Source organism: Myotis daubentonii, chromosome 6 (genome assembly GCF_963259705.1).
Source record: "Myotis daubentonii chromosome 6, mMyoDau2.1, whole genome shotgun sequence".
Classification (NCBI taxonomy): Eukaryota; Metazoa; Chordata; class Mammalia; order Chiroptera; family Vespertilionidae; genus Myotis; species Myotis daubentonii.
In genome coordinates this window covers 98,188,691-98,202,150 of record NC_081845.1, presented here as the reverse complement: position 1 = coordinate 98,202,150, position 13,460 = coordinate 98,188,691, and the positions used below count along the sequence as shown (strand labels likewise).

Sequence of the window (13,460 nt, the reverse complement as noted above, 5' to 3'; positions counted from 1 at the left end):
GCGCGGCGGCGGCCAGGAGGCGGAGCGCGTGGGAGGCTCGCGCCCTTCGTCACGGGCGCTACCACCGCGCGCTCGGAGGGGGAACGCTCGTCCGCACCGCCCGGCGCGCCGGGGAGGAGCCGCCGCGCACCTGGGGGCGCCCCGTCGGACCCGGTTCCTGGCGGAGGGTGAGGAGGAGCCGCCCCCGGTCCTCAGCGCCGGCGAGGAGGGAAGCCCGGTGACCGGCTCGGGAGGGAGGTCAGAGGTCACGCCGTGGTGCCTCTTGTTACCATAGTAACCGGGGCCGGATGTGCGACCTGCGGGTGCGACAGCCCTCGGGCCGAGCGCGAGAGCCCGGGCCGCGCCGAGGAGCGGTGGGCGCCCTGCGGGGCAGGAGGCCGGGCCTTCGCGAGCGCAGCGGGGGCGGCGGCGCGGGGAGGGTGACGTGAGAAACCGCACAAAGGCTCCCGCCGCCTCCCGGAAACTCCACGGGGCGCCGCTGCCCCCGCCACCGCCCCGGAAGCGGAAACAGAAGCCCGCGCTCCCGGCCCCGCCGCCGCCACGATGCCGAAACGGAAGAAGCCGACTCCGCTGCCGCCGCCGCCCCAGGTGCCAAAGCGGGAGGAGGCGGGGGACGAAGGCGACGGGCGGCCTGCGGGTGAGGAGCCGGGAGCGGCGCCGGCGGCGCGAGGGCTCGGCGGACGGAGAGGGCGCCGCGCCGGGTCGGCGTGCAGGGCCTCCGCGGAGCCCGAGGCGTGCTCTGCCCGGACCCCCAGCCTCAGGCCGACCGCGACCTGCCGGAGGCCGGGAGGGGGCGAGAGCGCTCGAGTGCGGGGCCCTGGAGAGGGTGCGGGGTGCGGTGGCCGGACGCGGGGTGTGGGCGAGCGGGCCTGCGTGTGCGGGGAGAGAGCACCAGGAATCCGCAGCGCCCCCTGGGCCGAGTCTCCCCTTCTTGTGGATCCCGGAAACTTTTGCAAGAGCGAAGAGCACATAGATGGGTGAAAACTCCTAACACTGCTCCGAATTCCCCGGGTTTACTGGTTGGATTGGAAAATGAATAATACCACCAAGAATAGGAGCAGGGTTGTCAGTCCCTTAGTTCATTCTAATGACCACATGTTTGTGTCTACTCTCAGGACCACCCAGCCTTCTGGGCCCTCCCCCCATGGCCAATGGAAACCCTGGTGACCCCAAGTCAGGTGAGGAGGAGGGGGCCCACGCCTCTGATAGGTCCTGGAGAAGGGAGCGAGGGCGGGACTAAGCCCAAAAGGTCGGGATTCAGGACCCAAGTGAAGAGATTTTGTGTATTCACGGATGGGAAAACTCAAATATTATAGACTCCATGCATTCCCAGTTATAATACCTTTTCTTTGTGGAAATAAGAATCCTGCATTATTGTATGGCGATGCAAAGGATCGAGGTAGAGATTGCAAAGCCAGTCTTGACGTGGGAGGGCAAGGCTCGCTCTTCACTAGTTACGAGGTGGTGTTGGCGCGAGGATAGGCGTGTAAGTCAACAACAGCCTTGGGGCCCCATCGGCCCCCGCATCTGTGGACACGTCATTTATGATGAAGATGGAACTGAAATAGTGGTCTTTCCAGCAAATGAGACTGGCGTAATTGGTATTCGTGGGGAAGATGAAATTTGACCTGTTCATACCACATGCAAACATCGATTCCAAGTGGAATCTCGATCTAAGTGTAAAAGGTAAAGAAAGAAATCTAGGAAATAAATTTCTCTCACCGTCTTAGAATAGATAAGCATTCTTACACAGGAAACACACATTGACCATAAAGGAAAGATTTGTAAACGGTACCACATTAGCAAATATAAACTTCTGTTAATCAAATGACACCATTAAGAAATGAGAACAGCCGAAACCGGTTTGGTTCAGTGGACAGAGCGTCAGCCTGCGGACTGAAAGGTCCCAGGTTCGATTCCGGTCAAGGGCATGTACCTGGGTTGCGGGCACATCCCCAATAGGAGATGTGCAGGAGGCAGCTGATCGATGTGTCTCTCTCATCAGTGTTTCTAACCATCTCTCTTCCCTTCCTCTCTGTAAAAAATCAATAAAATATAAAAAAAAAAGTTCAAAAAAAAAAAAAAGGAAATGAGAACAGCCCTAACCGGTTTGGCTCAGCGGATAGAGCGTCGGCCTGCGGACTGAAGGGTCCCAGGTTCAATTCCGGTCAAGGGCATGTACCTTGGTTGCAGGCACATCCCCAGTAGGGGGTGTGCAGGAGGGAGCTGATCGATGTTTCTAATTCTCTATCCCTCTCCCTCCTCTCTGTAAAAAGTCAATAAAATATATTTTATAAAAAAAAAAATGAGGCCAAAGCCGGTTTGGCTCAGCGGATGGAGCGTCGGCCTGCGGACTGAAGGGTCCCAGGTTCGATTCCGGTCAGGGGCATGTATCTGGGTTGCAGGCACTTCCCCAGTGGGGGATGTGCAGGAGGCAGCTGATCGATGTTTCTCTCATCGATGTTTCTCTCATCGATGTTTCTAGCTCTCTATCTCTCTCCCTTCCTCTCTGTGAAAAACAATAAAATATATTTTTTTTAAAAAAATGAGAACAGTAGGAGATATTTGCAATAAATGTGACCAATAAAGCACTCATCTAGAACATAAAGAACTCTTCGGGACAACCTGTCGGAAAAGTGGGCAAAGGACTGAATAGCCACCTCATTAAAACCAAAATCTAAAGTGCCAAAAACGTGTGCACAGTAACATCATCAGTTGACAAGTAAATGCAAGATAAAAACACGCCGCTTTGACATTGAAATGCTAAAGCGCTGTTAGTGGGATTGTAAAATGGTGTAGCCACTATGGAAAACAATATGGAGATTGCTCAAAAAACTAAAAATATACCCCGCTGGGGTGGCTCAGTGGTTGAGCGTTGACCTGTGAACCAGGAGGTCATGATTGCATTCTTGGTCAGGGCACATGCCTGGGTTGTGGGCTTGATCCCCCAGTTGGGGCGGGTGCAGGAGGCAGCCAATCGATGATTCTCTCTCATTGATGTTTCTATCTCCCACTCCATCTCTGAATTCAATGAAAATATATTTTAAAACAAATTTTAAAATAGAATCTACCACATGATCCAGCAATTCCACTTCTGGAAAGCAGGATCTTGAAGAGATACTTGCACACCCATGTTCATAGCACCATCTACAATAGCCAAGAGATGGAAGCAACCCGAATGTCTGCTGACAGCTGACTAAACAAAATATGGTATATTCATACCGTGGCCCCAAAAGTAAAAATCCTGTAAGATGCCAGCATGGACGAATCTTGAGACCATTATGCTAAATGTAATAAGCCAGTCACAAAAAGACAAATACTATATGATTGCTCTGATAGAAGGTGTCTGAAGCAGTTAAATTCATAGACACAAAGTAGAAAGGTGGTTGCCAGGGGCTGGGAGTTTAGTAGGTATAGAGTTTCAGTTTTGCAAGGTGAAAAAAAGTTCTGGAGATCGGTTTCACAATTGTGAATTTACCTAACGCTACTGAGATGTACACTTAAAAATAGTTAAGATGGCAGGTTTTATGTTAACACATTTTACCACAAAAAAAAAAACACGAAAAAACTTTTCACACTCAGCAGATGCCAAAAATGAAAAAGATTGACAATACCCGGTGTTGTCAAGAACTGCTGGTGGGGGTATAAACTGATACAACCACTTTGGAGAAAGTTTGACTTTATTAAACTTGAGCATACGTATACTCTAGGACCCAGTAATACCTCTGCCAGGTATATACTCAACAGAAATGTGTACATGTTAACAGACATGTATAAAAATGTACATAGCAATTTTAGTTCTCGCCCAAATTGGAGCCCACAAGGGGGGTGACTTCTGGAGTGTTGAGGTTCTATCCCTTCATCTGGCTGGTGGAAACAAGTGTTTACTTTGGTCTTTGGTGATAATTGAGTTGTGCACTTGAAATTGGTGTATTTTGTGTATGTGTGTATAATGTACTTCAATTTTTAAAAATCAGGGCGTCTTCAGATTAGGTTGGCCATTGATCACCTTTCCGTGGTTCTCTCTCTGTCTAGCTCTTCGCAGCGGTCCCCCGGGATCAAGGGGACTGATGATTCCACCACTGCTGAGCCTCCCGCCTCCTCCCCGCAGCAGAGGCCCAGTGTGGGGCGGCGTCGGCCCCAGGTCTCGCCTGTACGGTCGCGGTTGGTGGGGGGGCGGTGCTGAGCCTCCTTTTCCTGGGCCAGACCAAGGCAGCCCCCCCAGGGGAGGCTTTCACGAAGAACAGAGACGTCCGCGAAGGCTCGAAAGCTGGTCACTTGTCAAGAAGACCTGCCCCCTCGAGGGTGAACCCCAGGTCATGGACGGTGAGGCCCTTGTTATGCCTGAATACACCGGGTCCCACCACTCGGCGACCAGGACTCTTCCCTGTCCTGAAGGGGGAGTCGCTCTGAGTGTCTTTCTCCCAGGAGAAAGACCACCCTTCCGAAGTGCCTGGACAGGGCGGGGAGCAGGAGGTCTGACCGCCCTTCTTTCTGTTACATTTTTGCTTTCTCACTCACACTTTAACTTGCCTTGTTTTCACTTGTTCACAGACAAATCTAACCGCCCAGTCTGCCGACACTTTGCCAAAAAAGGGCACTGTCGATATGAGGACCTCTGTGCCTTCTACCACCCGGGCGTCAACGGGCCTCCTCTGTGAGCGGAGCTGGAGGGAGCCCTCGGGGCCTAGCGGCCGTGTATTTCCCACCGCCCTCCGTCACCTCCCCCATTTGGGGTTCAGAGTTGTGTTTCATCACTGGGGTGAGGTAGGCACTCTTTCTGCTGATCCAGCCTCCAGAGCCTCGCCTTCAGGCCTCCATCTCTGCTCCCTCGGCTGCCTCCTGGGTCCTCTCCCCTCGCCACTGACTGCGGAGCAGTAGACGCGGTGGGTGCTGCCTCTTGTGCGTCTGTCCGGCAGCCCACTGAGTCCTGAGCCTGGAGCAGTTTCCTCCCACCCCTCTGGCTGCTTGTCTCAAGTCCCCCATGTGTGAACCCTGCCCCCTGTTGGCAGCTGCTCTGAGGAACTCCCAGGTTGTCTGGCCTCGGGTCAAGTTTGGATGACAGACAGTCCCTCCTGAAAGGCCGCTCGCCTGCTCTTGGATCCCGTAGTTTCGCCGTCAGTTGCGTGGCTGTGATCGCTGCGCTTGGTGAACACGCACCCCCGGAGCCGTTCTCAGTGTCCGTGGCCTGTCTGTGGCTTCTCCACACTAGAGTTTCTGCCAAAACCAGTGAGGCTCCTGGTGCCTCTCGGCTCCCCCCACCCCAACAGGGAGCACCGGGAACTCCCTGCGAGGCTGCCTCCTGGCCCCCAGTTCCTCTGGGGTCCCTTTTTCCGGGTCTGACCCGGGCCCAGGAGGCGTGCGCTAAGCCTCTGGTGGGCCCACCCTCTTCCTCCACAGCCGTGCTCCTTAGCCCAGTCCCTGGAGGCCACAGGCCTTCGTGTGAATTCTGTGATCTCCACCTGGACAGTCCTGCCGCCCTCTCCCCACCTTCGTCGCTGCTGCTGGTTGTTTTCTGTGAAAACGGCAATGAGTGGACCCAGTCTTGACCTGGCCCTGAGGACGGGTCAGGAGTTGTGTGGACAAGAGGGAGGGTGAGAACGGTTGGAGAACTGAAAATGAATTTTGTTTTTTTTTAACGTTTTTTACATTCGTAATAAATGCCGTGGAAACAAGCCTCTTCCTGAATCCTGGGCTGTGGTCATCCCTGGAGGCGCGGGGTGTCCTTGAGACCTGTGTTGGCTTGGCTCATAGGTGGGCAGGGAGAAAGGCCGCGCTTACGGCCCTCCAGGCCGAGGGTCCCTCAGATGACCGGCCGCGTTCATCACGGGTAAGGTTCTGTGGGAGGGAGCCCAGCCAGGTGTCGGAGTAATTGGGAAGCTGTTGCTCCACCTGCGGGGTGGTGGTGACCGCGGCGCCCGGTGTCTGGAGTGCCTCTGGGCCAGGCAGTGCACTCGGCAACAGAAATCCCTGAGCTGAAACCAATGAGTTGGAAACGCGCAGGGGGAGACCTGTTTACCAAAGGGTCACAGCTGTGTATGTTAGACCTGCTAATAGTGCTGTAAAGCAAGACATGCCCGGCCAGGGTGGCTCAGTGGTTGAGCATCGAGCTGTGGACCAGGAGGTCACCCACGGTTCAATTCCTGGTCAGGGCACATGCCCTGGTTGTGGGTTCAGTCCCCAGTGTGGGGCATGCAGGAGGCAGCCCATCAATGATTCTCATCATTGGTATATCTGTCTCTCCCTTTCCCTTCCTCTCTGAAATTAATGAAAATATTTTATGGGGAAAAAAGTGAGATATGAAGAAGGGGAGTATGTGATAAAGGGAACCTTGGGAGATGACCCCTGGGGCCAGCCAGCTCTGAAGGACAATCGGGGTGAGGTGTGAGAGTAGTCCAGGCAAAATTTTAAGAAAAGACAGAAGCCTTAGGAGACTTTCAGGCAGGTCAGCATCAGATTAAACTGGTTTTTCAAAAAGATCACCTCGGCGTGGGGACCTGTCCAAGCTTGGAGGTGAGCCGCAGTGGTAGCATGGGCTGGGAGTGGAGTGGAGAAGGGGACTTGGAATAAGGTCATAATGCAAGTGTTTAGGTTTCTCGGGGTAGTTCTGACTTGCATGGCTAAGTGCCATTTTAAAAAGAAAGGTATTGAGAAAAGCAGCCGGATGCCACTACCTTTTGAAATGGTTGTGTTTGGACTGCCTTTTCAAAGGGGAGATATTAAATAGGTGAATATACAGTCTGGTATTCAGATTAAAATGCATAAACCTGTTATCTGCATATAGGTGGTGGTTGAAGCCCTGAGCACAGTATCAGCTTCAAGTTCAATTGTAACAGAAACCAAATTCTCTCACAAGTCGAGAGGAAGATGGTCCATGGCATGTGTGGCAATCATTCCACCTCAAGTTCCCTGAGGGTTACCTCCCCCGAGATCTCAGCTCTGCAATCCCTGGGGTCAGTCCAAAGTGGAACCCCAGTGTGCTCATCCATGCTGCAAGCCTCAGCCTGCAGGAAGGGCGGCGCACACCAGCTGTCTTGGACGGAATTCCTCCAGCCGACAGGATATATGCCACTGGCTGTGAGTCCCGTGGCCAGTACCTCGCTCCAGGAAGCCACGTGCTGAGCGAAATGTTGGACTTTCAGCAGGTGACAACCGGGTAGGATGCCTCCCTGCGAACGTTTCCGGCTGTGGTAGGAAATAAGAGTGGAAGTGGCAGTGCCCTTCCACCAGAGACCACCAGGGACGCCTACTGTCAAACAAAGTTGGGTCTATTAACTCTGAAGAGGTTACTCATTACAAAAGGGTTAGGGGCGGGGGGAGGGTCCAGGAAGCAGGGTTTGTTCTGGATTGGGAGCTGTCAGGAAGTCAGGGCAGTTCTATGATTGCACATCTTAATCTCATCCCGGAAGGAGGAAGAAACATGGATAAAGCTGTAAGGGTAAAAAATAAAATTAAAAAGCGGCCGCCACTCATTGTAGCCAAGAGGGGGCTGTTTAGTATTGTTGAGTATTTATGGCTCACATGGTGACATAGTTTTTGTCCATGCTTAAGCAGGCTCATGAACTTTGGTCTTCATCACTCACAGAATGACCATGTCTGCCCTTGGCGTTCTGCAAGGTTTACAACGAACATGAGAGCATCAAGGCCGGCTGTGAGCACCAGGTTACTTTCTAGTTATCAGGGCCTGTTTTTCTCAAAAGCAAACATTGGTTGTGATTAATGATGCAAAGGATACAACTGGGGTATTACATAGAGCATCGGTTCTCAACCTGTGGGCCGCGACCCCTTTGGGGGTCGAAAGACCCTTTCACAGGGGTCGCCTAAGACCATCGGAAAACACATATAATTACATATTGTTTTTGTGATTAATCATGTTCAATTTGTAACAATGAAAATACATCCTGCATATCAGATGTTTACATTACAATTCATAACATTAGCAAAATTACAGTTATGAAGTAGCAACGAAAACAATTTTATGGTTGGGGGTCACCACATGAGGAACTGTATTAAAGGGTCGCGGCATTAGGAAGGTTGAGAACCACTGACATAGAGGCTAATGAGGGGCTGCTCGCGATGGGGTGGGCAGAGAGGCCTGTCTGAGGACCTGTGGCTGGAGTCCCCTGAGAGGAGAATGCCAGGTGGAAGGAAGAGGCCTAGAGCTCAGCCTTGAGGAAAGCTGACAGTAATGGCCAAGCCTGGATGGCCGAGGCTGAGCCAGGCGGGAGGGACGCCAGAGAGGCGTGCCTGGCGCCGCGCTGAGCTCTTCGTATGTGTTGTCTTACCGAAGCCTCGCTCGTTCAATGAACACTAGTGCCTCCTCTGAGCCAGGCCCTGTTTTAGGGGCTGGGGGTATATCACTGAAAAAGATAAAACCCTGGCCCACACGGCGCTGTTACTGCGGACCATCGCCAAGAAGGGCGTGTGTAACATCATCTCGGTCATAGGGCTCTGAAGAAGAGTGAAGGCAGGGGCTGGAGTGCCGGGGTCCAACCCCAGCAGGTCCAGGGGGCCCCAAAGGTGTGAACGGAGTCGGCGAAGAAGGAATGACACGGAGACAGCGTTCAGTTGATCAGCAGCCTAGCCAGGATCTCCAGCCAGGTTCTAAGGTGTGGACGGAGTTGGTGAAGAAGGAATGACAGAGGCAGCGTTCAGGTGATCATCATAGCCGGGTTCTCTTGTCAGGGTCTCCAGCCAGGTTCTGTAGCCAGTTCTCCAGCCAAGTTCTGTCTAGGATCTCCAGCCAGGTTCTGTAGCCATGTTCTTTCGCTAGGTTCTCCAGCCAGGTTCTGTAGCCATGTTCTCTTGCTAGGTTCTCCAGCCAGGTTCTCCAGCCAGGTTCTGTACCCATGTTCTCTCGCTAGGTTCTCCAGCCAGGTTCTGTAGCCATGTTCTCTTGCTAGGTTCTCCAGCCAGGTTCTGTAGCCATGTTCTCTTGCTAGGTTCTCCAGCCAGGTTCTCCAGGTTCTCCAGCCAGGTTCTGTAGCCATGTTCTCTTGCTAGGTTCTCCAGCCAGGTTCTGTAGCTGGGTTTCTTCAGCCAGGTTCTGTCTAGGTTCTCCAACCAAGTTCTGTAGCCAGGTTCTGTCCAGGATCTTTTGCCATGTTCTCTCGCTAGGTTCTGTGGCCAGTTTCTGTCCAGGATCTTTTGCCATGTTCTCTCCAGCGAAGTTCTTCTGTCTCTAGGTTCTGTGTGTAGGTTCTGAGTCTAGGTTCTGTGTGTAGGTTCTGAGTCTAAGTTCTGTGTCCTGTTGTCTTGTTACATCTGTATTTATACCAGTTGATTCCAATCCTATCAATCTCTATTCCAAAGGTTAGGGCGTTTCTTATCTCCATTCCAGGGAGTAAAGATTATGTAGCTTAAGCATGATTGTTCGTAGTTAAAGTGATTAATTACCCGCCTGGCACTTAGTTAAGAGGTTTTATTCCCTCCCTAACTTCAGGGGAAAATCCCTACCTGGGGAAACAACCTTTCTCAGAGAGGTGACCTTGGTTAAAACACATAGTGCCAAGAAGGTGAGCAAACATATTAAGAACCGTATGCCATATATGCCAGGTCCCTTGAAACAGCAAGGATGGACCGGCTCCCGGCACTGGAGGGAACATGCCAATAGAGGAATAAAGCCCGAAACTAAATGAGGAAGTAGCCGCGTGAATGATGGGGGAAATGCATTCCCGGCATAGGGAACAGCATGGGCAAAGGCCCTGAGGTGGAAATGCGTCTCAGTGGAAGTAGAAGACCAGTGAGGCCAGCCTGGGAGATGAGATCAGGAGCCCTGACTGGCCAGGCCATATATAGCATTGGGATTTCTTCTGAGTGATTTGAGCAAATGGTGCACATTTTAAAATTTCTACTGGCCCTGGCTGGGTGACTTAATGGCTAGGAGCTTCGTCCAGTACACGGGAAGGTCCTGAGGGGCTCGAATACTGGCCAGGCACATACCCAGGTTGTGGGTTCAGTCCCTAGTCAGTGTGCGTATGGGAGGCAACCGATTCATGTTTCTCTCTCACAGGGATGTTTTTCTACCTCTCCCTCCCTCCCTCCCTCTCTAAAGTCAAAACAAAATAAAAATAATAAATAAAACTTATACTGACTGACGGACAGACTGGAGAAGGAGAATAACAGCAGGGAGAGCAGCCAGGAGGCCACTCCTGTAGTCACAGGAAAGAGGTGGCTTGCTCGGGGGTAAAGCTGGAGAGAAGCAGGCAGATTTAGGATGTGTTTTAACGTCTCAAGTGATGACAACTCATCTTTCTAATTGCTCAGTTTAGAAACTTTAGAGTCATCCTTAATTTGTAATATCTGACATCCAATTCATTCATCAAACCCACAGGCTCTTTTTTTTTTTTAATATATTTTATTGATTTTTTACAGAGAAGAAGGGAGAGAGACAGAGAGTCAGAAACATCGATGAGAGAGAAACATCGATCAGCTGCCTCCTACACACCCCGCACTGGGGATATGCCAGCAACCAAGGCACATGCCCCTGACTGGAATCGAACCCGGGACCCTTCAGTCCGCAGGCCGACGCTCCATCCACTGAGCCAAACCGGTTAAGGCCCCACAGGCTCTTTTTTAAAAATATATCCAGAAATCAGCCCTGCCCCCACTTCCACTACTGTCTTCCTGGTCAGAGTCACCCCTAACGGGTCTCCCTGCTTCTGCCATCCTGCCTACCCCAGACCCTCAGTCTATGCTCAGCACAGCACCCAAAGTCATCCTTTAATTTTGTTTTTTATCTATGCCGGGCTGGGGTCTCTTCTCCACGTCCAGCATGGAGAGAGAGAGAGACCTTGGAGGTGCTTTTGGGATTAGAGAAAAATGAAAAGACAGACACAAAAACAGAAAAGCTTGGGCGGGGTGTGGCGTCTGCCCTCTGACTCCAGGGACAGAGGCAGAGAGAGCGCCAGCACCAGAAGGAGTTTATTAAATACTCGAATAACAGGAAGTTACATCACATCTGGGTGGGCCTTGAGTTCCTGGTGACATCATGAGATCCATCCCCTTAACACTGGGCGGGAAAGTCAAACTGAGTGACGTCCCAAGCTCTTGATTAAGTCCACCCCCAGGGCGTGGACCTGCCTTCGCTCTGAGTTTCAGCCACATAATTAAACCGAGTGTTTTTTGCCAGCGGCCCTTAACATTTATCCTCACCCGAGGATATGTTTCCATTGATTTTTAGGGAGAGTGGAAGAGAGAGGGAAACATTAAAAGAAACATTGAAGTGAGAGAAACACATCGATTGGTTGCCTCCTGCATGCACCCTGACCAGGGTCTGGGCCCAGGAGGAGCCTGCAACCAAGGCATGTGCCCTTGACCAGAATCGAACCCTGGACCCTTTGGTCCGCAGGCTGATGCTCTATCCACTGAGCCAAACTGGCCAGGGCCAAAGTCATCCTTTTAAAATGTAGGCCAGGTCAGGTGACTTCTCTGCTCAAAACCTTGTAATGACTTCTGTTTTAGTCATGACCGAAAAATCCTGCCCAATGCAGACCCTCTGTGCTTCGCTGCTCACCTCTCCAGCCCTGGCTGCCTCCCGCCGGGCTGGCCTCTGCTCTGTGCTCCTCAGGGACGTCCAGGACCTCTGTGTGGGAGTCCCAACCTGTCCCTTCTGCCAGGAGGGCTCTTCTGGAAATCCATGGGGCCAAAACCCTTTCTTCAGGGCTTTGCCTTAATTTCATCTCACCAAGGCCTCATGAACAGTCTCTTTAGAACAGTGGTTCTCAACCTTGGCTGCACATTAGAATCACCTGGGAATCTTTTTAAAAATCCTGATTTCTGGGCCTCATCCTCCGGAAATTCTGTTTCTTTGTTATGGGGTGGGGCCACAACATTAGTAACAAAGAAACAGAATTTCTGGAGGATGAGGCCCAGAAATCAGGATTTTAAAAAGATTCCCAGGTAATTCTAATGTGCTGCCAAGGTTGAGAACCACTGATTTAGAACTATGACCTGCTCTCCTGATACTTTTTACCTTAATGTCTATTTTCTTTTTTTCCATAGCATTATCTCCCCTGCTACCAATATAAGCAGAGATCCTTGCTTTACTTGGTTATATCCCAAGACCCTAACTAAGTACAAGGGCACCTTGCACATCCCATGCACCCAAGAAATACATTTTTAAAATAAATGAGTGAAAATAAATAAATAAATAAATAAATAAATAAGTGAATGAAACAAACATGGCTTGCTGCTGAGGAGGAGGGATGGGGAGACTCTCTCAGTTTTAGCCCAAGAATAAAAAGATGGTGTGATTTCTTTCTTTCTATTCAATTTTAGCTATTATTTTTATTTGGTTATTTAAATTTATTTTAAATTATAGTTGACATACAATAATATTAGTTTCAGATGCACAACATAGTGATTAGACATTTATATACCTCACAAAGTGGTCACCACAAGTCCAGGACACACCTGACACCACACAGAGTTATCATATTGACTATGTTCCCCATGCTACACTTAGTATTTTATTTTTTAAAATATATTTTTATTGATTTCAGAGAGGAAGGGAGAGGGAGAGAGAGATAGAAACATCAATGATGAGAGAGAATCATTGACTGGCTGCCTCCTGCACGCCCCACGCTGGGGATCCAGTCTGCAGCCTAGGCATGTGCTCTTGGCCAGAATCAAACCCGAGTCCCTTCAGTCTCTATCCACTGAGCCAAACTGGCTAGGGCCCCATGCTGCACTTTAAATCTCCCATAACTATTTTTATAACTGGAACTTTGTCTTTCTTTTTTTTATTGATTTTTTTTTTCCCAGAGAAAGACAAACATCGATGTGAAAGAGAAACAACAATTGGCTGCCTCCTACACATCTCCTACCAGGGATCAAGCCCTGACATTTCGGTGCACAGGACGACACCCAGCCCACAGCCACACCTACCAGTGCCGGGAGTTTGTATTTCTTAATCCTTTCCCCTTTTCCACCCAGCCCCCCTCCAGCCCCTCTGGCAACCATCAGTTTGTTCTCCGAATCTGAATCTGAGTTTGTTTTTGTTTTGTTTGTTCATTTATTTTGTTTTTTACGTTCCATATATAAGTGAAATCATATAGCATTTGTTTTTCTCTGTTTGACTTACTTAATTTAACATAATACTCTCTAGGTTCATCCATGTTGTCACAAATGGCAAGATTTCTTTTTTTTAAATATATTTTTAATTGATTTTGAGAGGAAGGGAGAGGTAGAGAGAGATAGAAACATCAATGATGAGAGAGAATCATTGATCAGCTGCCTCCTGCATGCCCCCTACCAAGGATCGAGCCTGCAACCTGGGCATGTACCCTTAACTGGGATCGAACCCGGCACCCTTCAGTCTGCAGGCTGACACTCTATCCACTGAGCCAAACCGGTCAGGGCTAAAAATTTAAAAATATAAAAAAATAAAGACATGAGGCATAGGTAATAGATCCAGATAAAGAAGGGTGTCAAATAATGGGCCCCAAAATATTTCAACA

At 50.5% G+C, this 13,460-nt stretch overlaps 1 protein-coding gene across 2 annotated transcripts; it reads left to right on the top strand.

Annotated features, from left to right (window-relative positions):
* The first annotated feature begins 507 nt into the window (after nt 1-507).
* Nucleotides 508-5,688, top strand: PRR3 (proline rich 3). Of its 2 annotated transcripts, XM_059702195.1 has the most exons (4): nt 508-637; nt 1,116-1,178; nt 4,036-4,326; nt 4,555-5,688. In XM_059702195.1, exons 1-4 carry the CDS (start codon nt 544-546, stop codon nt 4,659-4,661), a joined length of 555 nt encoding a protein of 184 aa, XP_059558178.1. In that variant the 5' UTR covers nt 508-543; the 3' UTR covers nt 4,662-5,688. The 2 variants fall into 2 exon arrangements, with proteins under 2 accessions (XP_059558178.1, XP_059558179.1); XM_059702196.1 differs by lacking the exon at nt 1,116-1,178 and having other exon boundaries at nt 526-637.
* Nucleotides 5,689-13,460: the final 7,772 nt, after the last annotated feature.

What these genes read in the sequence shown, in the direction of transcription:
- PRR3 (XM_059702195.1), top strand. Translation starts at nt 544, where the DNA reads ATGCCGAAACGGAAGAAGCCGACTCCGCTGCCGCCGCCGCCCCAGGTG. An exon ending in AGGCGACGGGCGGCCTGCGG is followed by an intron (nt 638 to 1,115) that starts GTGAGGAGCCGG and finishes GTCTACTCTCAG; the next exon opens with GACCACCCAGCCTTCTGGGC. An exon ending in CCCTGGTGACCCCAAGTCAG is followed by an intron (nt 1,179 to 4,035) that starts GTGAGGAGGAGG and finishes CTCTCTGTCTAG; the next exon opens with CTCTTCGCAGCGGTCCCCCG.